Consider the following 23,280-nt stretch of genomic DNA (forward strand, 5'->3'; position numbering starts at 1 on the left):
GGAAGCCATTTGTGCTGAGCAGTTACTTTGAGAAATTACATTTACTGGGCGGAATGTTTTCATTCAAATCCCACCTGAAATAAGCCCTTATTTTATTTCTGCATTATAATTAAATGAGTGGGGTTGAAGAGCCTAAATGACTTCCAGGGAGAATTGTCCCCTGGAGGGGTGGGGAGCAGCACCCACACTGGGTTGCTCTCTTTGACTTTTCCCTAAGATGTCCACCCCTTCTCCAGGGCTCTCAAGCCTGGTTCCCCGGCACCTCATTAAATCTTCATAGTGACCTCCAGACCCATTTACACTTAGAGAAACCAAGGCACAGAAAAGTGACAGACTTTCCACTGGGGGCCAGGCGTCCATGTTGACCTGAGCCACAATCCTCGGCTCATAATCATACTTTAGGGTAAAGAAACCGCCTCCTTCCTTCGGCCGGCGTCCTCTGCCCAGCTGCCCGGCCAGTCTGCCCCGCTCCGCCTCTCTCCCTGGTGCATTTCCATCAGGTTCTTATTGGTGTCTTCTGCCCACCTTATCCAGGTGGAGGGCTGCTGATGGCAGAGGCTCTGCCCTGGTGTTTCACACTGGGACCCTGCATGGGACACCAGGTTTCTTCCCAGCCGCCCAGGCTCCCTGGGAAAAGAACAGGCCCATCGTGTCGGGTAGTTGTGGGGGACACTGGGATTGCTAGGCCAGCCTCTACCAAGGAGCTACATCCCAGCCCATCTTCCAGGGGCACAGCAGCTGTCCCAAGGCCACTCGGGATCCTCCCCAGTCCTGCAGGGTTTACGGCTGACACCTTTTCACAGGCGCATTCAGAGCAAGGGACCCCCTGGGGATGTCTGGGGAGGGGAAGGAAGCCAGCCTTCCTGGGGGTAGCAAAGGTCAAAGCTCAGGCGGTGGGGGCTGGGGAGAGTCAGGTCGATAAGAGATGAGCCAAGTTCGGGTGAAGCAGCTGCTCGACCTACGCCAAGTGGGTGGCCGCCTGAGAAAGCGGAAATGGGTGAAAGGCCTCCTGGCCACCCACGCCCGCCCCGCGCTCCTTCCTGGGTGGTGGGGCTCCACTTCAGCCATTCTGGGTCTGGGCCTCGGTAAGCCATCCTGCAGCTGGGGCACCCCCGGGGTGTCCTCCAAGCACCAGGAGGACACTGACCTGTCCCTCCCCCACCTCTCAGGCGGGCAGCTGTCTGGCACCTGCTCTTCTCACCTCTCTGGCAAGTCCGTCGGGGGTTTTAGTCAACATTGGAATAGGGAAGGGGCTGGGAAGAAGCCCCTTACCCGTCACTCAGCTCTTTGTGACTGTATTTTTTTGGCTCCCAAATCAGACCATCAGGTCCTGATCATTTTCTGCTGAGTGAATTAAAGGGGGGCAGATCGAACACCTTGAACAAACTGATCCTTTTGGGGGAAAAGAAAAAACAAACCACAATCCTTCAAAGTCCTCAGGGTTATACAAAATGACATATAAGAGGAAAGGAGGGGTAAGTCAAGAGAATACAAATGGAAGAAATGATTTACAGTAGAAGGGGTAGAGAGAGAAAAGGGGAGGGGAGGGGAGGGGAGCGGAGGGGGGATAGTAGACAATAGGACAGACAGCAGAATACATCAGACACTAGAAAGGCAATTTGTCAATCAATGGAAGGGTAACTGATGTGATTCAGCAATCTGTATACGGGGTATAATTGGGAGTTCATAACCCACTTGAATCAAACTGTGAAATATGATGTATTAAGAACTATGTAACGTTTTGAACGACCAACAATAAAAAAAAAAAAAAGTAGAGTCAGTCCTGGGCAAGGACTGACGGACACCGCCAGCTGCAAGCTTCCCTCTCTTGACTTCCCTGTTTCCGCACCCCAGTCTTCCTTGCCTGAAAAGCCAGGACTAGCTCAAAGCCTGTGAGTCCCACTTAAGTTTTCCCTGACATCCCCTAAGTGTTGGGGTGATTCACTCAGGTTAGCAAGCTGGATTTGGGCTTCCATAATTATTATGTATTTTTTCAAAGCATTTCTCAAGGGCAGCGGTCCAGGTGTGTGTGTGGAGGGGGTGGGGGGCTCCAGTCACACATTGACTTTTGTTTGTGATTTTAAATTTTGCTAAGAATACCATTGTGTTCAACCATACTGATCTTGAGGCAATTTCTCATTATCTCTTCAGAGGACTCACTTTCTAGAACTTTGTCATTTAAAAAGTCATCAAATGACAAAGAATTCTCCAAAGAATTTATGGGTCATTCCATTCAGGAGTTGCCCCACCCCCACCCTGCCAAGGTTTACAGGCTCTCTGAGGTTTGTTTTTCAAAGAGCATCACCATTCCAAGAATTAGCCCCCTGCCCAAGTCACGTTTCACCCAATTTAAATTGGAATGCTATTCTCATTAGCATCTTTCAGGTTCCCTCTCACTCCAAAAGGAAGATAATTTCTGTCCCTCTATTTAGGGGGAGGGGGAGACTTATGAAAATGTTGGTTTGAATGTCATCGAAGGTCTCTATCCTGTAACTCAGTAAAGTCTCAAAATAATTTGGTTTTCCATCCATTCTCCATCCATTGGAGAATTTTTATATGTTTTATAAAAACTTCCAGTAACCTTTGAAGAGCTTTAAACATGTTATAATTGGTGCCAGGTTATACTTTTTTTTTTTTTTTGGTTCTGGAGATTGAATCCAGGGATGCTTTACCATTGAACTACATCCCCAGTCCTTTCAATTTTTTGAGACAGGGTCTCACTAAGTTGCTGAGGGTCTCGCTAAGTTGCTCCGTGTGGCCTCAAACTTGCCATCCTCCTGTCTCAGCCTACCTTGTGGCTGGGCCACAGCACTCAACTTGTTGCCAGGATACTTATTGCCATTCCCTATCAACGTGCCTTTACTAGTCAAGTACAGAAAAGGTTGACATAATCCACATGTCTTGCAACTTGGTTCTTGGGTCCTGTCTCTAAATTTAAAAAAAAAGGCGTGGTGGGGGGGCAGTCCTGGGGATGTAGCTTAGTGGTTAAGTGCTCCTGAGTCAAAAAAAGAGGATGGGGTCATGAGTGGATTCAGAATCTGGATTTGGCTCAGCTTTGTGCTTCCAGCTCAGGCTTTTCCGGTGAGGCTGCAGGTGATTGACCAACAACTGGGCCTGCAGTCATCTGGAGCCTTGGCAGAATGGGAACTGGCTTCTAGATCACTCAGTTGAGGTGAGAGCTGCCTCATGGCCCCAGAGAAAGCATAGAAAACACGGGCTTCTGTGACTTCTAGAAGGGATAGCTCCTCATGTTGGCCATTTTCTGTCAGCAAGTCCCACCCTGATGCTTCTGCTCAGGAAGCCATTATGTCCAAACACAGTGCTCCTGGGACCACCCCTCCTTGTCTCCTCAGAGGGCTTACTCCCTGGGAACCTTGTCGGAAGTGTACATGGCACAGAAGCCAGGAAATGGGGATCACTGGGGGTCAACATAGGGGACGCCACCCCCAGCTTTCATGATGCACCCACCAAAGGCTCAGTTCTGGCAGGGCCCAGACCCTATTTCACAGCCAGGCCAGCATCAGTCCTAACAGGCTGGTGCACAGATTTAAGTACTCTGCATATCGCTCTTGTCAGCCCTGTGTTGAGTCCCTTCCTTGTGCCAGGTCCTGGGCTAAGGGATGCAAGCATTGTAAAGCGCGATCCTTGTCCTCAGAGGTCTTATGATTGGGTGTGACGGAGAAGTACGTCAACCACCATGTTTTGCTGGAGAGGAGGCTGGGGTGCTGTAGGAGTCTGGAGGAGAGCCATCCACCCTGGACCGGGGACAGGCAGGATAGGAGTGAAGAAGCTGGAGAGTGGCCAGTCAGTCAGGAGAGACTTCAGCAAAAATGCACCAAGGAAGGGAAAATGCAAGCAATGCAAGCCATCGTGGGGACTGAGCATGGGGGGGATGTGGGGTGGCAGCAAGAAACATGCTGGAAATTTCTGAGGGAAACCTTACTGCCTGTGTGCTCAAGGCTGGGGGCTTGTCTTGGAGGCTCTGTGCAGCTGGGAGGATGTGAAGCAAGGGAGTGGCATGGCCAACTCTGGGGTGCAGAATCTGCAGACATGGATAAGAGTTAGAATATTCCCAGCAAGAGAGGCGAAGAGTTGTGGTGTGGCTGGATTTGGGAAGAAGGGGGTGATGCTGAGAGATATTTAGAAGGCAGGATCAACAGGGTTGGGCGAATGAATGGGTGTGTTTGAGGGAAAGGGTGGAGTCCAGACATTGTCTAGGCTTCTTCTTCTTCTTTTTCTTTCTTTTTTTTTTTTTTTTATTGGTATTGGGGATTGAACTACTCAGGGGCACTCAACCACTGAGCCACATCCCCAACCCTATTTTGAATTTTATTTAGACAGGGTCTCACTGAGTTGCTAAGCACCTCGCCATTGCTGAGGCTGGCTTTGAACTTGTGACCTTCCTATCTCAGCCTCCTGAGCCACTGGGATTACAGGCGTGTGCCACCACGCCCCACCGTTAGACAGCTGGGGACAGTGAGTCACTGCCTAGTGGAAAGATAGCTGGTATCAGTGAGGGACAAAATATCTCTGTTATAAGTGCGTTAAATTGGAGGTGACTGTGGCTGGTTTAAGAAAGTGGGGAGACGGTCAACGAGGATCATGAAAGAAGCTGGGGTTATAGTTTTGGGAGGCCCTGGTTTCTACATAGTTCAGGGCAATCCCTGAGGAAGGATCCCAAAGAAAGAGGGATGAGTGGAGGAAAGAGACATCCTCAGATACGTGAGAGAGGATCTGAGGAGAGAGCTGCAGGCAGGTCAAGCAACACAGGGCCACGTGACTTAACAACTCAGAGAACGGTTTTCTTGGAAGCGAGGCCGTAACTGGTTGAGTAGATGACAAGGGTTAAGAAAGTATAGGGAGCCAGTGTAGACCTGTCGAAGATGCTGACCACACTGCTTGTACTACTGCAGGTGTGGACTGCAGTCAGGTGAGGGACAGGAGCGTGGCTTCAGCACTGCAGGTTTTATAACAGAGCAGAACGTTGGGGATGTGATGTCGGGAAGGTGGAGCAACACCCAGAAGGTTCTGAGGCAGGCTGGGGTTTTGCGGGGCCTCCTGCCCCAGCATGGCAAATCCCTAGGAAAGCCCCTGGGCAAGCCATTGGCCACACAGGGGCAATGCTCCAAGAGAGTCAAGAAACAATTAAAGAATATGAGAATCAATTCAAGCTGAGCTAAACCTTACTTCCAGAAGCTGTTAGAAATGAGCAAAAGGAAGCATCTGGGAGAAGACAAGGCCCTGGGACAGCTGGGGCACCAGGCCAGCTTACTGTGGGCAGTTCACATGCTCTTGGTGGGAGTGATGACTTCAGAGGCCCTTCTGGTTTTCTATACCTTTTCTGAAAAGGACCTTTTGGAGGTGAGTGCTGTGGTTGTTGTTGTTCTGTGTGTGTGTGTGTGTGTGTGTGTGTGTGTGTGTGTGTGTGTGACACACACTGTGGAGATGATAAAAATGGGACTCTGGATTGGCTTCAATATCCATGACCTCCTCTGGTTACACCCAAGGTCAATTCCTACCAAGCCAAACTCTCAAGATGATGAATGGTGAGATGCTGAGAAGTTCAGCAGTTTATAGCTCCATTCATTATAAATATTAAAGCCTTGTGAAAATAAACCAAGTTAGAAAGTTTTAAGTTATCATTTAACTGTGGTATAAATTTAACAACGTTGATGGTGTAATAGGATTTCTCAGGGAAACCTTACTTTCCCATTTGTGGCCTCAAAGTCTCCACCTTGGCATTTAGAATTCCTCCTCTGCTAAGGGGGAAAGGAGCAGGGAGGAAGAGTGGCAGGAAGTCGTGTCCGAGTGCTGCTCTCTTCCTCCTCCTCTGAGTCTCTGACGAAGTCAGTTCTCCCTTATGTGGACCAAGCCCAACTGAAATGTCCATGGAAACAGCTGCCCTCATAGAAGATTTGGTGGAACCCTTCAGGGTCAGGTTGAGGGGAGCCCAATTCCAAGGATCAAGGCTTTGCATGTGGCAGAGGAAGTTCAGGCTGAAGCCCTGTGGCGATTCTTTCTGGAAAGCATCCAAATGGTACAGGTACCTAGAAACACTGTCCTGAAAGCCAGAGCCTCCCTGTGCTCAGGCCTGGCTCTTGGGCAGTGTCTACCCTGAGTCCACTCCCCATGGAGGACAGAACAGGATGGGCCAGGCATCCAGACCCCTGGGAAGCTCTCACTCAGCTCTGCATCATTCCCCTCATCTCTTAAGTGATGGGTTGGGTTAGATAACACATAAAGGGCCACCCGGCTTGAGAAACCTGTTATTTCTTTTTGAGAACTGGAGAGGACAGTCTTTGAAGGATGGTGATAGGAAAACCTCCTTAGGCTCTGCTACAGGCCCTCCTCTGCTCAGCTTCCGGGGGTGGGGGTCACAATGCACTCTTAATTGGAGGGAATCTTTGCTTGGAGATCAGGGAATTTTCTCCCAGAACAGGGAACAGGCTATTGTGAGAAGAGGGTGACCATGCAGAAAGAACCCCCATGTTTTGGACACCTACTCTGTGTTGAACACGGGCAGGGCATTTAGCTTACAGTTCACACAACACTTTTCTGAGGAGAGCGTTCCTCCACTCCGCAGGTGAACAGATGACAAGAGTGGGTAGGTAACTGACAGTCCTAGGAAAGGTTACCTGTGTCTCCGAGTCTTTAGAGAAAACAAAGGCACATTGTCTAAGGCTGCACTTTTCCAAAGAATTAAAAAACAAGTTCCTGAATCTTAGAGCAGTGTCCTGGGTCTTGGCAACTCTGAAGTCCCAGCTGGTGGGACTTCCCCTTCACAGTGATTTTTTTTTTTTTTTCCTTTGTGGGGCTGACAGGTCAGAGATCTGACCTGCTGCCTCCCAGGGAGCCCTTAGTCCTTGTTTTCTGGGATTCTAGGATTTCAGCCCAGGATATAATTCCAGAAAGGGATCACTCTCTGCTTTATTAAACTTGTCTACACTTAGGTAAAGTGGGCTGTTTATCCTCTGTCAGGTTTTTCTTTAAGGGGGGGGGGAGGGTGTGAGTGAGCATGTGCAGAAAATCCATCACCTTGCTTTCCAGTTTCCAGGCAACCATGCAGGATTACAACAAGTCACATGATAGCACTGCTGCCAGGGAGAAGAGGAAAATGGAAAGCTGTGCTATCTTGAGAAAGGGGCTGGGAATAAGCAAAGGACTGGGGATCCTCCTCTAGAAATATTATCAACAAGTTGCCAAAGACCTAGCGGCTGAAAAGGGCTTTTGGCTTCTCAGCACTTGGCTCAGCCTCCTGCCAGATGGAAAATGCCCCACCAGATACGAAGCCCCGGGGAAGGGAATGGGCAGAGGGTAATATGGCAGTGATAGTGGGGGAGCCATTGGCCTAAGGTGACCCTAGCACCTGTCCTGGAATCCAGTTCCCAGAGGAGTTATTACTAAGAAGATCCAAACCAAACGGGGCTCCCCAGCCCCTCCTTCCTGCTGCCGCAGCCCTGGGATAATGAAGGAGCAGGAGAGCCCTTGGTTAAAACCCAGCCTGTGAGGATTGTGGTTGGTTGGGGGGCACCAGAGGGTCAGTGGGGACAACTGGGAGGGGAGGAAAACCACCCATGAAGACCAACTTTCCACTTCCTTTTTGAAAGGCTCCTCTTTCTGAACATTGTTTATTTTGATTTGGACTGTTTTGATTTTTTTTGTCTCCCCTCCCCCGCAGAGTGTGTGTGTGTCTGTGTGTGTGTGTGTGTATACATGCACCACTCCTACTGTTGTTTGTATTGTAGATGCTTCTATGCAATTCATCCCCCTCTACACTTTTGTTCCAGTAATAACACCCTCTGTGGCCTAATGACTCCCAGGGACCATGGTGTCAGTTCTGCTCTTGGCATTCCTGTAGTCTTGGTCTCCAGTAGGGGTGGGTGTGCCCTTGGTCCAGATCTGCATACCAGTTGAGATGAAGGCTGAGAGCAGTCTTGTGCCATTCACTGTCCAGGATGCCAGGAAGCTGTTAAGCCCCCCCCCCCCCAATTTCCTACCTCTCACACTTGTCCCAAGACCAAGATGTATCCCGGGAACACACACTTTCCTTGGCCTTCCCAGGAGGGACTGTATTTCACAGCCTGGAGTACTGGCTTTAGGCCTGGGAGGCAAGGCTGATGGACACAGAGAGGCAGGCCTTGGGGAGGTAGACGCCACCTGTCATGGGTCCAGTAGCTCAAGTTTGGCTATAAGAACTCTGGTCCCTTATGGCAGCCCCATAGGCAGAGATGGACGGATTGCAGTCCCTGGCCTATATTATTTCTCTTTTCCTTTGGAAACTAGATAGTCATGTCTCTTGCCTGTTTTAAAGTTCTGAAGGCCTACTGATAGGCCATCCATTAAGTTCAGCAACAAATAAAGAAAAAGTCAGGAGCATTGGAGAGCCAAAGACTTGCCCAGCTCTGTTGAGGCCAGGGCTCTTTCACTCTTTGGATCTCTTTAGTTCACACTTTTCTGTTTTTTAAAAGGAAGAAAAGTTTATTAGCTCATCAAGTGTATAGCAATTGATGAATGTATAAATAATGTTCTGGGTTTGCAGTCTATTTCGTGCCTTATAAACATTTGGGGGTGAATGTGGGGAGGAATTCAAAGGTGACAAGAGAGTGTTTTCAATACATTGAAACCGTGTATCAAGAGGGGAAAAAGACATTCCCTGTCTGTTGAATAGGTAACATAGGGGAGGATGGAGACCTTTTGGGAGTCAGTAGTGAGCATGCGCTGGTTCAGAGAGAAGGCTCAGGTGGGTGCACTGAGCGCTCTGACAGCCAGGCGAGGTTGGGAAGTTGGGGTAAATCTTCGTGGAGTTGAGGCACACTCCCTAACGCAGTGTCAGTCAGGGAGCGTCTCCAGCACTCAGGCCTGAGTTAGAAGATTCACAGTCTCATCTTCACACATGCACAAACGCAAATCATCCGCAAACTGTTATTTACCCAAACTCAGATTAATGCGTGCAAGCGTGCACACTCCTGGAGTGCCTTCCGCGTTCGGGCCGGCGTGCGCCCTACGGCACTCGGCCAGTCGATTCCAGGGCAAAAACTCCCTTTCCAAGCTCCTCCGAGCACAAATTCCCAGGGAAACTTGAACAGAGGTGGAAAATGTTTGATGATAGAAAAAAAAAAATCTGCTTGCTTGCAGTTCTTGCGATGGCCAGATTGTTATAAGAAACTGTTGCATTCCAGAGCAGTTGAGGGCAGGCAGGGGGAGGAGACAAGAGCAAAGAGGCCGGAGAACTTGAAAGACCGAACCAGAACTCCGGCAGAGAACGCCCGGGAGGCCGCGGGGGGCTGACAAGGGGCGGTAGAGGTCTGGGGAAGAGTTAACGCGGGAGCGGAGCGTGCGGCGGGGGCGGGACGGGGCGGGGCCGGGCGGGCGCGGGGCGCTGTCCCTTTAAGGCAGGCGGCGCGGGCCGGCCGAGCGCCGCTGTGATTGGCGCGGCGGGATCACTGGCTCCCAAGCCCGGCCCGAGGGAGTCGGCTGGAGCCGGCTGCGCTTTGATAAGGTCCTGGCAACTCAGTAACAGCCCGAGAGCCGGGAAATAAAAATAACCCCGCAGCGCGATGGATTTGGGGGCTGCCTGGCGACCGCGGCGCCCGCCTCCCGGGTCGAAAGCCCTGCTGTAAAAGGTGGGGGCGGCGGCGGGGCCCCAGAGAAGTAGCTCAAGGAAAGCCCCCTAGGACCAGGACGAGGTCGTGTCGGGTTGTGTAGTGGGCGCGGGCGACAGGAGGGGGCCCAGCGGGCCGGAGGCAGGGCACGCAGGGGGTGCGGGCTGGGCGGCGGGCTCCGGGACGGCGGGCGCGGGGGGCGGCCGGGTGCGGCCGGCGAGTACCTCCCTTCCAGGACCGTGCGCTCGGCTCGCGCCTTTGAAGTGCACAGTTAAATCCACAGCGCAGTTTTTGTTGGAAGCGCCCGGAGGACATTTGGTGCGCCGAGTGACTGCTGGAAACAGGACCTGTGTTGAAAGCCGGGCCGGGCGGGGGCCGGAGGGGCCAGGGGCGGCCGCGGCGGGGGCGGAGGCCCGCTCGGATCGTTTGCATAAAAGGGGCGGCGGGCGCCTCTCCCCTCCCCCGCGGAGACCTCGCTCTAATCCGGGATCGTCGTTTCCCCGCACCCCCTCCCCTACCGCGGACTCCCTATGTTCTCCGACGCCCCGGCCGGCCCGGGGGGGCCCGGGACTGCCTCTGCGAGCGAAGCCGGGGGCTGGGGCCGGGGCCCTGCCCGGGGTGCCTGCGAGGTCTCGCCGCGGAGCGCGCGCGCCGATCAATGGTGAGTGACGAGGCCGCGGCGGCCGGGCGGCCCGCGCGCTTTGATGTGCCGGGCGGCCCTTTGAAGTTGGCAGGCCGGCTATTTCGGGGCTCGCTCTGGGCAAGCGCGGAGGGGAGCTGCCGGACAGGCGCCCAGCACTCCAGGGGGCTTGGCCGGGCCACCCCGTGCGTCCTGCGCCGAAGCCCCCTCCCCATTGCGGGGGCCGGGTGGCTGGGGGCCGGGCTGGGAGACTTCTCCAAGTGGCGGAGGGCGCACATCCCCCTCGGGGGTCGCGTCGCTGTGGTTATGGATGTGAGTCGGGCAGTGAGTGTACGCGGGAGTGCCTTTGGAAGGTGGGATGAAAGGGCGGCGGCGCCCCCCGCTTGCCCTCCCCTCCGCCCCCACCCCCGCCTTCGCTCCCCTCCGCCCCCTCCCCCGCCTCTCCCCCGCCCGGTGCTCCCCTCCCACTTCTCTCCCTCCTCCTCTCCCCTCCCAGCCGCGGGTCCGCGCTAAGGGGCCCTGAGCGCTGGCGGAGGCTCAGTCTGCGCGCTGGACCGGCCCGAGCCCGGGGTGCCCGCGTCCCTTCCTCCCGTCCGGGCCCCGCGCCCCGGGTCTCCCAGGCCCCTTTTGCGGAGAGGCAGCGACTCCGCGCGTCGCCATTTCTGGACTAGGCGGCTGCTTTCCGTGCTTTTTCTGCGGGCGCTGCTGCGAACCGCGGCGCTGGGGACCGACCCCCGCCCGAGCTCGGGTCGCTGCTCGCCCGTCCTGGGGCTCGGACTCCACGCTCTGCGGTTCGTTCCCCCGGGCTCTGGAGGTGTTCGGTTGAGTTTGGGCTGGGGGGCCGGGCTGGAGGGGCTCGGAGGAGATGAGAGCCCGGCCTCGGCGGCCTTCGTCTTGCAGGTAACGGGGCCGCCCCACCTCCCCTCCTCCCGGGTGCGCGGCGCCACCCGCAGCCCTGCCATTCCACAGGCGGCGTTGCCCAGCAGGGCGTCCTGAGGTCCCAGGCCCGGGCGGCATGTACCCACCCAGGGCCAGGTCCCCGGCCCCTCTCCCGGCAGTCCACCCGGACCGCCCCTACCCTTCTTAGTTTGATCTTTCCCGTGCTAGGGAAAGCGACTTGTTTATTGGTTAGATAAGACTTTGGTTTTTTTTCCCCCCTTTTGGGGAAAAAAAAAAAAGAGCTTTGAGGTCAGTGGAGTTCGGGATTCTTGGCACAGGCAGTAGTAGCGTGAGACCGCTTCTGATCTGGTTTTGTAGGGTTCGCGACTCAGGGAGGCGGGTTAGAGGTAAGGGAGCGACGGGTTCTGAGGCTTCTCAGCTGTTTTGCAAAGTTCCAAGACCAGTCTCATCTGAGTGATTTGCTTTCTGGTTTTGGGAGCGGGTAAGACAGAGGTGTAGCCTGAGACGGATTCTTGGCATGCGTGTGTGTGTGGGGGGGCGGCGGCAACATTTGCATCTGGGACAGGAGAAGGTGCCTACTGAATCTGGAAGTGTGGGAGCCCCATTCCGTCTATGTTGGGCGGGCTTCTTTTGGGCTGGGATCTTCTATATTTTTAAGGGGTGGAAGGGGGAGCTCACTGGAGGGGGCGGATGGGAGGAATGGGAACCAGATGCCGGGGAAGGGCACGTTTGGAGCTCCAGTTATCTGTGCAGAGTTGAGCGGGGAAATTTTAACCGAAATTGACATCACCTGCGCACAGCCCGACTGCTGGGAGTGTGCCTCCTAGGAGTTGATGCTCTCGGAGGGGGGGCGGACTGGGCTGCCCCTGTGTGCGTGCGCTAGGGCTGAGCCGGTATTTGGAAAGTTGTGTCCTACACCTCCCTTGTTGTCCTCTCCGCCCCCGCCCTTCCATCTCACCTTCTCCGCCCCTCCCCAGCTCCACCACCCCTGAAAAAGAGTGAGGGAAGCTCAGATTTCGCCTTTGAAAAAGCAGCTTCGGATACTTGAGATGAGCACCTCACGGATAGCGGGGTTGCTTGATTTGAATTTGAGGAGTTGAAAAGCCTGTTTACTTTCTTGCTTTGATGTTGGGTAGATCTGGTTTTGATTAGATCAATACCCTTTTCTCTCTCCCCACCTCCCCCCTTCCTTTTCTTCCCAGAGAGGAGGCTCAGATGAGCCCCTGCTGACTTGAGAGAGAAAGAGAGAGACCACGAGGATTGCTGAGAGGAACTGGAAGAAAAAAAATCCCAACTCAGTAGAAGAGCTTCCTCACTATGAGTAGCGCTGTGTTGGTGACTCGCCTCCCGGATCCCAGCAGCAGCTTCCGCGAGGATGCCCCTCGGCCCCCGGTTCCAGGGGAAGAAGGGGAGACCCCACCCTGCCAGCTGGGGATGGGCAAGGGCCAGGCCGCTAAACTCATGCCTGTCGCCTCAAACACCAGGCGAAATGAAGATGGATTGGGGGAGCCCGAGGGGCGGGCATCCCCGGATTCTCCTCTGACTAGATGGACCAAGTCCCTGCACTGCTTGTTGGGCGACCAAGATGGTGCTTACCTCTTTCGGACTTTCCTGGAGAGGGAGAAATGTGTGGATACTTTAGACTTCTGGTTTGCCTGCAATGGATTCAGGCAGATGAACCTTAAGGATACCAAAACTTTGAGAGTAGCCAAAGCAATCTACAAGAGGTACATTGAGAACAACAGCATTGTCTCCAAGCAACTGAAACCTGCCACCAAGACCTACATAAGAGATGGCATCAAGAAGCAACAGATTGACTCCATCATGTTTGACCAGGCACAGACTGAGATCCAGTCGGTGATGGAGGAAAATGCCTACCAGATGTTTTTGACTTCTGATATATACCTCGAATATGTGAGGAGTGGGGGAGAGAACACAGCTTACATGAGTAATGCTGGACTCGGGAGCCTAAAGGTCTTGTGTGGCTACCTCCCCACCTTGAATGAAGAAGAGGAATGGACTTGTGCCGACTTCAAGTGCAAACTTTCACCCACTGTGGTTGGCTTGTCCAGCAAAACCCTGAGGGCCACAGCGAGTGTGCGGTCCACAGAGACTGTTGAAAATGGATACAGGTAAGACTTTGGAAGAGGCGGGTGGGGGCGGGGCTTGCAGGCTGATCTGGACTTTACAGATGTTTTGAATTAAGTTGGATGGATGGATGGATGGATGGATGGATGTGCTGCAGAGGCTGACAAAGGTCTGTTGAGATCTAGGACCGCTGGCCAGAACCCTTTGATCTTGGTTTTGTTGTTTAAGGGGGTGGGTGGAGATGATGCAGGCACAGCTAAATACTGAAGTCTTCCAGTGCTGACTTCAAACAGTAGCAGGCAGTATTCATTAATGTGGGTTACTTATTATCCTGGGCTAGAGCCTCAGAAGGGGTTGAGAGAGAGAGAGAGAGAGAGAGAGAGAGAGAGAGAGAGAGAGAAAGAGAGACAGAGAGAGGACAGCAGCTTTTGATGCCTCTGAGTCACCAGACCCACTAAGCACCGGTTTGGGAAGGGGTCATTCCACCACTAATCAGCAGAGGGGAATTAACATGGCTAGGGAGGAAGCTGGGTTGTGGTGAAGGCAGAGGAAATAATGTGTGCACCCGTCAAGGGGTAAATGGGATCCTTTGAACTTTTTTATGTTAAGATAAGAGCCAGCATTTGGCTTAACAACCAAACTTGTGGTTCTCTTTGTAGATATTTACCCCAACACAAACCCTTCTAACCCTGGGAAGGTCCCTTAGCTTTGGACTCTGCTGGTTTATGAATTGAAGTTTTTCAATGCCTAGAGCCCGAGAGTCAGACCTCAGTTGATTTTGTTGCTTAGTGCTGATGGAGAAGAGACCTTGGTCCAGGAGGACTGGGCCCTAGAATATTTTCTCCTTTTGAGGCTTCAAAGACAAAATCCTTTGCAGAATGGCCGATTCTTAAGATTCTCAATCTTTGCAGGCAACTTAAGATCTTCTTTAAGGTTGAGCTTTTCTGTTTCCTTGCCTTTTCCCACTTCCTAATATCTGACAAGAGAATGCACTTCTTGGTCCTAGGTTGTTGCTTATGACATGCAAGGGAAGAGGTGGGGCCGTACTTGATTGCCATCTAAATGGCTTATTTTGCTTTCCCTGTAGATCTTAAATGTTATGGACCCTGGTCTGCTAGGTAGCTGCCCGGAGGTTTCCCCCTCTCTGAAGGGTGTGGCCTCCATTGTCCAGTACTGGAGGAGAGGGTAGGCACCTGATAGTATACCTTCAGCCTCTCAGGTTGGGGTCCCTAGGTTTGAGCCTAGCAGGCTATGATTACATGCAGCCAAGGGCATTGACGGTTAGTGAGAGACAATGGCAGGCTCATTCTCTGTCCACCAGGGGGCGCCCTCACAGCCTTGGCAGCCAGTTTACCAATGCTCAGACATCTGATCTATACCTAAATTGAACAGGATTGGCTTTTGCAAGGAAGTACAGGAACACATGAAGGAGTTCTTTTTAAAAAAAAAAAAAAAAATTTTTAGTTGTAGATAAACACACAGTATCTTTATTTGTTTTTTATGTGGTGCTGAGGATCAAACCCAGTGCCTGAGCTACAGCCCCAGCCCCACATGAAGGAGTTCTTTCAGCACCTCTAAGCTTAGGAAGTCAGGTTGTTTTGGAAGATTGTTTCTGGCCCCTGAAGTAGGGAAGTCACTGAACACCTGCCACTGTGCGCTGCTCCATCATAATGACATGGGTGAACCTCTTCTGCTGGCCTCCTTGCCCTCCCACTCACCTGTGGTCAGAGCTGAGATGCCTGAAGGCCTGTGACAAGGCTGCTTTCCCAGAGGCCTTCTGACAGTGGAGCTTCTGTGTCTCAACCTGATTGTCACCTTTGCAAATAGCACAGTGTGGTTTTGGATGCCAGCAGGAGGAGAGCACTCTTCTCCTTGTGCATGGGCAGGAGAGAGCCTGGTTTGCTCTTCCCCCTCTCTGAGGCTTCTTCTGGGGTATTTCCAGCACTGAATTTGAGATTGCTCATGAGCAGCTGTTGAGGTCCCAGGACAGGACAGAAGATCCTTTTTTCAGTGCTGCCTTCTTGGTTGTAAACTGGGGACACCCTTGATGGATAGAGGATGGCTGTTCATTGGCTGAGCGTCCTCATACTAGATTCATGTGTGATCTTCCCACTGTTGGGTTGGAATGAAGCATTTCCCCTGGACTATATGCAGCCTGCCTGTCTTCCCTGAGCATTGTCAGGGAATTTAAGAATACCCACATGATCTAATTTCATTTTAACATGCAAGATATTTGAGTGTGGGTACGGTCCCACCAAGGGAGATGCTTTCCCCAAGTCCCCCCGCGGCCTCTGTTCACAGCCTTTCTCTGCTTGTTCAGAAAGCACGAGGTGCAGGGGTGCACGGGAAACTGACCATTCTCATCGAGTCTTTGCTGAAAGTGTATTGGGAGTTATCCCGACCCTTGGTTCCAGCCCTGTTCATCTTTCTGAAACTAATATTGAAGACTTTGAACCTAATGTGCCCATCTGTAAAACGGGTTGGCATGATCCTTCTGTCATAGTCATAGGGCTGTTCTCAGGATCAAAATAATAAACACAAAAGCCCTTTGTAAAGGGAAGCATTTTGAAAAGATATAAAGTGTTATAATTGGTATAATTAACCGTAATTGGGGATGTGAAAAGGGCACCGAGTTGGCATATCACTTTTAAAGAGTAGCTCTTAGGTTTTGGCCCATTTTTCCTTGTGAGGTTTTGTAGGTTCCCCTTCCCAGGCCTCAGTGCTTGCTGCTTGTTGGACTTGCTCAAGCGCGTCTCTCCAACCAGTTCCTGTGCTGCAGGCATCCACTGTCTCTTGGTGCTAAGCCCACCCCTGCATCCACTTCCTCATGGTGCAGAGTGCCTGGCACACAGGAGGGGCATAGGAAGTTACTTCTGTAAACTAAATGAAACAGAACAGGAGCCCTGCCGAGGGTCTCTGGTCAACTGTCGAGAGTCTTGGCAGCCAGATGCCCAGGGCACTGGCCAGCCTTCCAAGCCCTGTGTTTACCTTGGGCACTCAAAGGAGCCTCATTTTTAATGACTTGTTTGCGTCCTTACTGATTTGGTGTCAGGTTTAATATAAATAGTTGGGACGGAAGAGCAGGAATTATCCTCAGAGGGAAGGGCTCTGGTTTGCTAGTGGTTGAGTGGGATGCTGAGGCTTTTGATGGTCTCTATAAATAACTGAGCGCAAAAGTGACCTGTTGGTAGGAGCACGTGTAAAAACCCCAGCACACAAACACACAGTGTCGGGGTGTGGGCTGAGGGGACTGCGGGTGTGGGCTCTCGGCCCAGCATTTATTTTGGGCAGGGGATACAGTGTAGGGTGCACAGAGCATTGCTTCCCTTTCTGCCCGGGCCCCAGGCAGGGCTCATCTGCCTTGGATTGGGCCCTCTGCTCTGGCCTCACTTAAAATCCACTGGGCCCAGCAGATGGCCCTCTGCTGGCTCCAAGTGCTTCCTGTTCTCTGAAAGAACTCGCTGATGAGGCCCGTTTTTGTGTGAAGCCATTGGAATCAATCTTGGCTTCAGTTATCAAAGAAAATGATGCCATTGGAAAGATATGCAGGAAGCAGTAGTCAGCAATCAGAGGATGAAGCTCGGTGAAGGCCTTTGGCTAAGATACACTTGTCAAACTCTGCCTGGTTCCAAAAGGCACTGACCCCTCACTGCACACCCCTTGATCTTGCCTTCAAAAATGCTGTTGAAGAGGGTGTTGCCTTTTGGGCAGGGACTTTGTAAGTATATTGTCAGAGACTCTTGGAAGCCTTAGCACCGGCTTGGAAGCAAGTCGTCTTTAAGTCACATTGCTGTAAAGGGCCCTGTAAGGAGGCCCTGAGGATGGTTCTGTGGGCTCTCTGTAGGGAGCCTCTGTTCCGGGCTGTGGGGAGGGGCCGCGGCAGAGCATCTCATCATCTTGTGGAGATGAGAGAAGAGTGGGCTAGCCACAAACACTCACATCCGCTGAGCTCCCAGGAGCCTCTGCTCTGACAGCTGAAACCCCTCTGCATACTGAAGTGGCAGAGGAAGGCTGTGGATGCACGCCCGGTGCAAAGAGCATACCCATATGTGCCCCAGGCCTCTGCGCTCCATAGGAATGTAAAGTCCTTGCAGCAACTGGAAGCCCAGGAAGAAGGAATCAAAGCATCTGGGTGCAATTACTGTAGCATGGTCGAGGTTCCCCCCCCCCCTTTTTTTTTAAGTAGTCACAAGAAAACAGCTCTAATCTGCTTTCTTAAAATTAAGTGGTGCTTTTGAGAAAGTTCTGGGCACTTCAGAATTGAGTTTCCGTCTCCCCACAACCTTACCTCCTTCCTCTGCTTCATCTTGTTATGACTGCAGGAAAATCCAAGTACTTTATTGCAGTCCACTGAGTTGAGAGCAGTGTATTCCAGTTTTAATTACTGGCCACACAGTAGCCCTCTATTTTAGAAGTGGAGGGAGCCGGGTTTATTTTGGGATCCAAGTGTGAAAGAGTGGGCGGGACTCTGCGCACATGGGGTTTGAGTTAGGTGTCCTTTTTTTTGCTGGGGAGGAAGGAATTTCTATTGAGTCATTTTCTCCCTGTGGAGGCAGAAATATAAGTCTTACATCTGAGGCATCGTTGATGTGTTAATGCCACCAAGATAGTAGGACCGAGGGATGGAGAGTGTTTGAGTGCTGTTTACGGCTGCTCGGTTTCTCTGATCTTGCTCTGTTCCTCTTTTCAAACTTTTTAGCAATCTGTTTGGATCTGGGTCTTTGAAGAAGGCTTAACCAAGTTTTGAGCTGCCACGTGCCACCAACTACTTTTGGTGTTGGAGACACGTGGCAAACAGGGCCGAACCCCTCATGAAGTGCTCAGTCTGGTACATGAGACAGACATTGGACAGGAAAGGGCCAGCGCTCTGTTGAGCTAAGTCATGGTAAATCCTGTGGGAGAGGTCAGTAGCACTCTTGAGGACAGTGGTTTTTGCTGGTGGTTGGCTCTTTTGGAGTGTGACTGTGACACCTCCAATCACAGTGCCCTGGCCTGGCCCGTCAGCGTGGGAGAGCATAGCATAGGTGGCCACATTTGACCTGCTCACTTCTCAGGTGGATGCCCCCCAACGTGGGAGGTTGTTCCTGGGTCCAGCTGGCCAGTCCCAGTCTCTGACTTCTGGTCTCTGTCAAGAGTGTGCAGAACCTACCTACAAAGAGGTCATCTACAAAGAGGCAGGGCCCCCACCTGCGAGCCCTGGAGAGCTGGAACTGGGGCAGTTTAGACTTGGGTGGTTCTTTGGCCTACCCTCATCCACTCCCGCTCACAGCTCTCTGAACGGGTACAAGTCCTTTCTTCTCTCTGACTGTGAAGCCCGTTTCCTCCGGTTCTGCCTCGGGGTGAGGGTGAGCTGGGAGCATCCTCCGCTGGAGTTCCTCATGGGCTGGGACGGTGCTTTCCCCAAGTCCCCCGTGGCCTGTGTTCACAGCCTTTCTCTGCTTGTTCAGAAAGCATGGGGTGCAGGGGTGCACGGGAGACTGACCATTCTCATTGAGTCTTTGCTGAAAGTCCCAGGAGGTGGCAAGACTTTTAGCCTCTACAGTTAGGTGGACAGGGCCAGTGTCCTTGGGGCAGTTCAGTTACAAAAGTATGCAGCATGTTTGCACCTTCTGGTTAATTCCATGCCTGTGTCACATCTCTAAGGTCTGGCTTTCTGCTCCAGCCTAGTGCCTTAGAACAAGGTCAGGTCCCAGCTGACATCCAACCAAGTCTCCAGTGGGGTGGCCTTGATAAGGTACTTGGCCCATTTAAGGCTTGGGGACCTCCTTGGGTGGTTTTGAGGATTTGAAAACCGCAGCTGTTAACCTGCTGTGTGCCAGCCCTGTTCTTGGTGCTGGGGAGTAGTGACAAAGACCCTGTCCCCTCAGGAGCATGCCTAGTGGTTGGTTGGTCAGTGGTGTTCCTGGTCATTAACGTTTCTGAACTGAGGGCGGCAGGTGAGCTTGGAGCTTTGCTCCAGTGTTTCTGCGGGGGTAGCTCTTGGCACACACAGCTGGCAGGCTCTCCTGCTTTCTTTTCCATCCCCACTGCCCCCTGTTGCCCTTCCACCAAATGTGGCAACAGCTTCCCACGAGGCTCACGGCTTGCACTTGCCCCTCCTTCTAGTCCCACCTGGTGGCAAACCCTGGGCCCCACATCCTGCTCTCTCTCCTCCCTACCCCGTGCCTGCTGCCCCCAGCCTTAGGGCCCCTCCCCGTCCCAGTCAGACAGACACTGGCCCTGCACCTAGGGCCTCCTTCCTTGTCCTGCACCCTGCTCGCTGGTCGGGGGAGAGCTTTCCTGTCCTTCAGTCCTGGGTGTCTTTTCCTTGGATTCCTGCTCATTCATCATGATGTACCTCATTTCCACCCATCCCAGGGAGCTGTCCCCAACCATCCCTGCTAGAAACTTCCTGTCTGTCATTTGGGCCACCTGATATCATGTATCAGGTTGCTCATGTCCTGCCTTGTATTCTAGAACTTTCCAAAAGGTTGAGACTGTATTTGTATTAAGAGGCAGAAAGAAAGATTCATTGGGAGCTGGATGAACCAGCGCCATGCCCGCCAGCTCCGGCTCTGACCAGGGCACCACCAAGGGCCTCAGCTATAAAATGGGCACAGCACAGCTCTCCGTCCCCAGGGCAATGTATGTCATCTTTGTGCCCCTGATAACACTAGGCCTGCCTCCCTCCTGATACCCCCCACGTGATGGTGATGTGCCCACCAAGACCACGAGACCAGAACCTGGGGACTGCGAATACCCAGAGCCCAGCAGGGTGCTGGACACATATGAGTAGGAGCTTGGTGAACACCTGTTGGTGACTCACCTTGACTTCTCATAGACCCCTCTTCTTGCTAGCCCCAAGGCTGTCTTTGTGGACTGTCTTCTGTGGCCTGATAGAATGTGTTCTAAAGGGGGGAGCCTTCCTTTCTCCTCCAGTTGAGTTCTTTGCTGCTGCCTTGCCCTTGCGGGGCGTGGTAGGGTCTTGGTACACTAGGCTTGAAGGGACTTTAGGAAGGGTCCCTTCCTGCAGCCTGTTGACCTATCTCCCTTCCCCCACTGAACTCCCTGGCTGGTGACACAAGAGGAATGCAGCCCAGCAGGAGAGGGGCACACTGGTTGTTCTGGGAGGAGATCAAGAGAGAGCAATGGGGACCCAGAGGCCACTGAGACAAAAGGGCTGGAGATCCCTGGAGGAGGAGCCTGGCCTCCTTTTAAAACAGCTGTGCTGCTCATTTCAGGCCCGGCTGGCCTCCGCCAGCCCTGGGGGAAGGCAGGCCTGGATGGGGGGAGGGGCCCGACAGAGGCCAAGGGAGCCCTAACACTGTCCTCAAGTCTTCTGCCCCATCCGTCTGGCCTGCTGTGGAACCAGGATCAAAGCCAGAGAGCCCATCAGGCCCCCAGTTGTTCACATCTCTAGGGCTAACCAACCGGGCAGGGAGGGAGGATGCTTCGGATGTTTGGGGCCTGCCATTGCACTGTTTTGGCCAGGCTCAGTATGGAGAGGGGGGAGAAAGACACCTGTATCCACTGACTTGTTCCCCTCTGTTATCACAGTCTCCTAGAGCAGAGCAGAGTCTACGCCTTCTTTGCAGGTGTGTATTTAGGACTCTGTAGGACCCCCTGGACTTCTGGGAGTACTGTGCTCTGGCAGACACCTGCTGACGGGGGAGGGGGGGGCCCAGCCTGCATCTCCCCAGGGTGACTCACTGGCTGATGGGCCTCCCTTTTGTGGCCCACCTGGACCTGGGCAGCAGGAGGCATGGGACAGGTGTGGGATTGCGTATTCACCTGATGACCTGGGTTTCCACTGACCATCAGTGGCCACACTCTGACTGTGCTTTTCCACAGGTCCCTCAAGAGGAGCGACCCTGTCAATCCATATCACATGGGTTCTGGCTGTGTCTTTGCACCAGCCACCAGCGCTAATGACAGCGAGATTTCCAGTGATGCGCTGACAGATGATTCCATGTCCTTGACGGACAGCAGTGTGTGAGTACCTGGCCACTCCCCCTGCTTCCTCTCCTCCTCCCCTGGCTTGGCATTCCCATCTGCGTGAGTGTGGACCTTGGTTCCATGCAGGGGAGTGTGACAGTGGCGTGGCTCTGGTTGAGGGGAGTGACATGGTTGTTGGGTGGCATTAAGCTGTGAGCTTTCAAAGGGAAGTTGAGGTGGCACCTTAGCAGAAGAAAACCGAAGTCCAGCAGAAGGTCAAGATGAGCATTCCTGGAGTTTCAAAACCTGCCTTCTGGTTCTCCCTATGGGAGCAGTTGGCCTTGACTGGGCTTGAAATGCAGGTTCAAAACATCAGGTGGGACACAGGAGGAGCTGCAAGGGTTCATTGTATTTTTGAGGAAAAGGCATCGAAGTGGGGTGGTCCAGAAAGCTAGGTATCTCCTGAAGGGACACCGTGTGTGCAGTGCCCACACGGAGATGTTCCAGTGGACGTTGTTCAGTCCAGTAAATGTTGGTGGAGGCTGGACTGTAGAATCTGGAGATTCTGAATAGAGGTTTCCTCAAAGTGGGACCTGAGTTTGGGTCATTTGCAGGTGGGTGATTCGATTTTTTTTTTTTTTTTTAAGTAATCCAAGTCATTGAGGTGGTCTGATGGGATCAGAAGATCATCTGGTGAGGTCCTGCTTTGAGTTTGAGGCCATTTGAAGTTAAGCTGTAGTTCTCTTGATGGAGAGTAGTTCTCCATGGGTCTTGTAGGGGTGTGTGGGAGCGGGGGTCCCCATTTCCTGCCATCTTTTGAGGTTTTGATTCAGGAGACTCAGGTGGACCCTGGGCATGGGTGCAGTTCCCCAAAGGTTCTTTATCCAACATTGAGTTGAGAATCACCATTCCAAAAATGGTCTCTGAGGCTTTTCAACAAATGCTCTGGAGCCAGAACTTTGCCTGCTAAGGAAACAGTTTTGAAGGGCGAACCGGACCCACTGAGTGGTGTGGGGCCTGCCTGCTTATTTATCTGTTCTTCTTGGCTTCCTAAACTGGAGGTCTGTTCTTCCCTTTGGTTAGAGACTATCTGGTTTCTCTTGGCCACTGCTGCGTGGCCTGTGGCAGAGGGAACATAGAGGAGGCTAGCTTGGGACTCTGCTATTGGTTTTCCTGGTGGCTTTTATTACGTCACCTCAAATTCCCTTGTTAGTAAAAGACGAGAGATCCCTAAGTGAAAAATTCCATTTTAATAAAAGAACAGCATTTTGGCACTAGTGAACACAGAGCAAGCAGGGGTTCATCCGCTGTGGAGGAATGAAAGGTCTCGGGTCCCATGTTCACTGAGCGCTTTGAGTATCCATACTTGAGAAAAATCATTCTTTGATGGACATATTTCTCACAATGCAATTTGATCTATCTTCACTGAGTAGTATTAGACAAGGCATAGTTTATTTCTTGATAATCCAAAAAATTAATATCCAGATCTGTGTTCATACTGTGTTGTACCATCACCTCATAGGCTGTGGGGTTCTATGGGGCCACCTGCCCCTACATGTATTGATCCCCCTTTAGGTCATTTTTCTCTTTGTCGTTCTACCTACTGTCCTTGTCCAAGTATTACTCTTCACATTTATTGATTTGTGGATGGTGGGAGTCTGAGTGCTACGTGTAAAATACAAGAGTAAGTTGGAACTGAATGAAGGCTTTGAGGGAGTCTTCTAAGTCCAGTGCAGTTTACTTAAGACTGTGAGGCTTCTGTTTAGATTTCTTAGAGACTATTTTTGGCTTGCTTCCTGGTCTTGGCTGCATTTCAGTGCCCATCACTGAGGTGTTATTTTGGGTTCATGATGAGATAACTCGGGTGTGGTCCTCATACTTGCTTCTGTTTGATCCTCACAAGACCCGGTCAGAAAGGTAGGCAGGTCCTGGTGACTTGACAACAAGGTAGGAGATCCTGCCGCCTCCTTGACCACTCTGCCAAAGCAGAACAGCGATCCCTGCCCCTTGCCCCCTGTGTCTTCTCTGAGCATGAACATTTCTTTTTTCCCAGTATGAGCATTTCTGCCATGAACCGTGTTGATGGGACTAGTTGTTCATGAGATCTTTAAGTCACTTTGGGTTTCATTTCATTAG

General features: G+C 52.4%; 1 protein-coding gene across 1 annotated transcript in view; it reads left to right on the plus strand.

Annotated features, from left to right (window-relative positions):
• The first annotated feature begins 9,966 nt into the window (after window positions 1-9,966).
• Axin2 (axin 2) overlaps window positions 9,967-23,280 on the plus strand; it is a 29,944-nt gene continuing 16,630 nt past the window's right edge. Inside the window, exons 1-3 of the mRNA XM_026406638.2 lie at window positions 9,967-10,263; window positions 12,345-13,274; window positions 21,061-21,201. Coding sequence (XP_026262423.2) covers window positions 12,460-13,274; window positions 21,061-21,201 — 956 coding nt within the window. The 5' untranslated portion in view covers window positions 9,967-10,263; window positions 12,345-12,459. The remainder of the gene's footprint in view (window positions 10,264-12,344; window positions 13,275-21,060; window positions 21,202-23,280) is intronic.

This window comes from Urocitellus parryii, chromosome 7 (assembly GCF_045843805.1).
Source record: "Urocitellus parryii isolate mUroPar1 chromosome 7, mUroPar1.hap1, whole genome shotgun sequence".
Taxonomy (NCBI): Eukaryota; Metazoa; Chordata; class Mammalia; order Rodentia; family Sciuridae; genus Urocitellus; species Urocitellus parryii.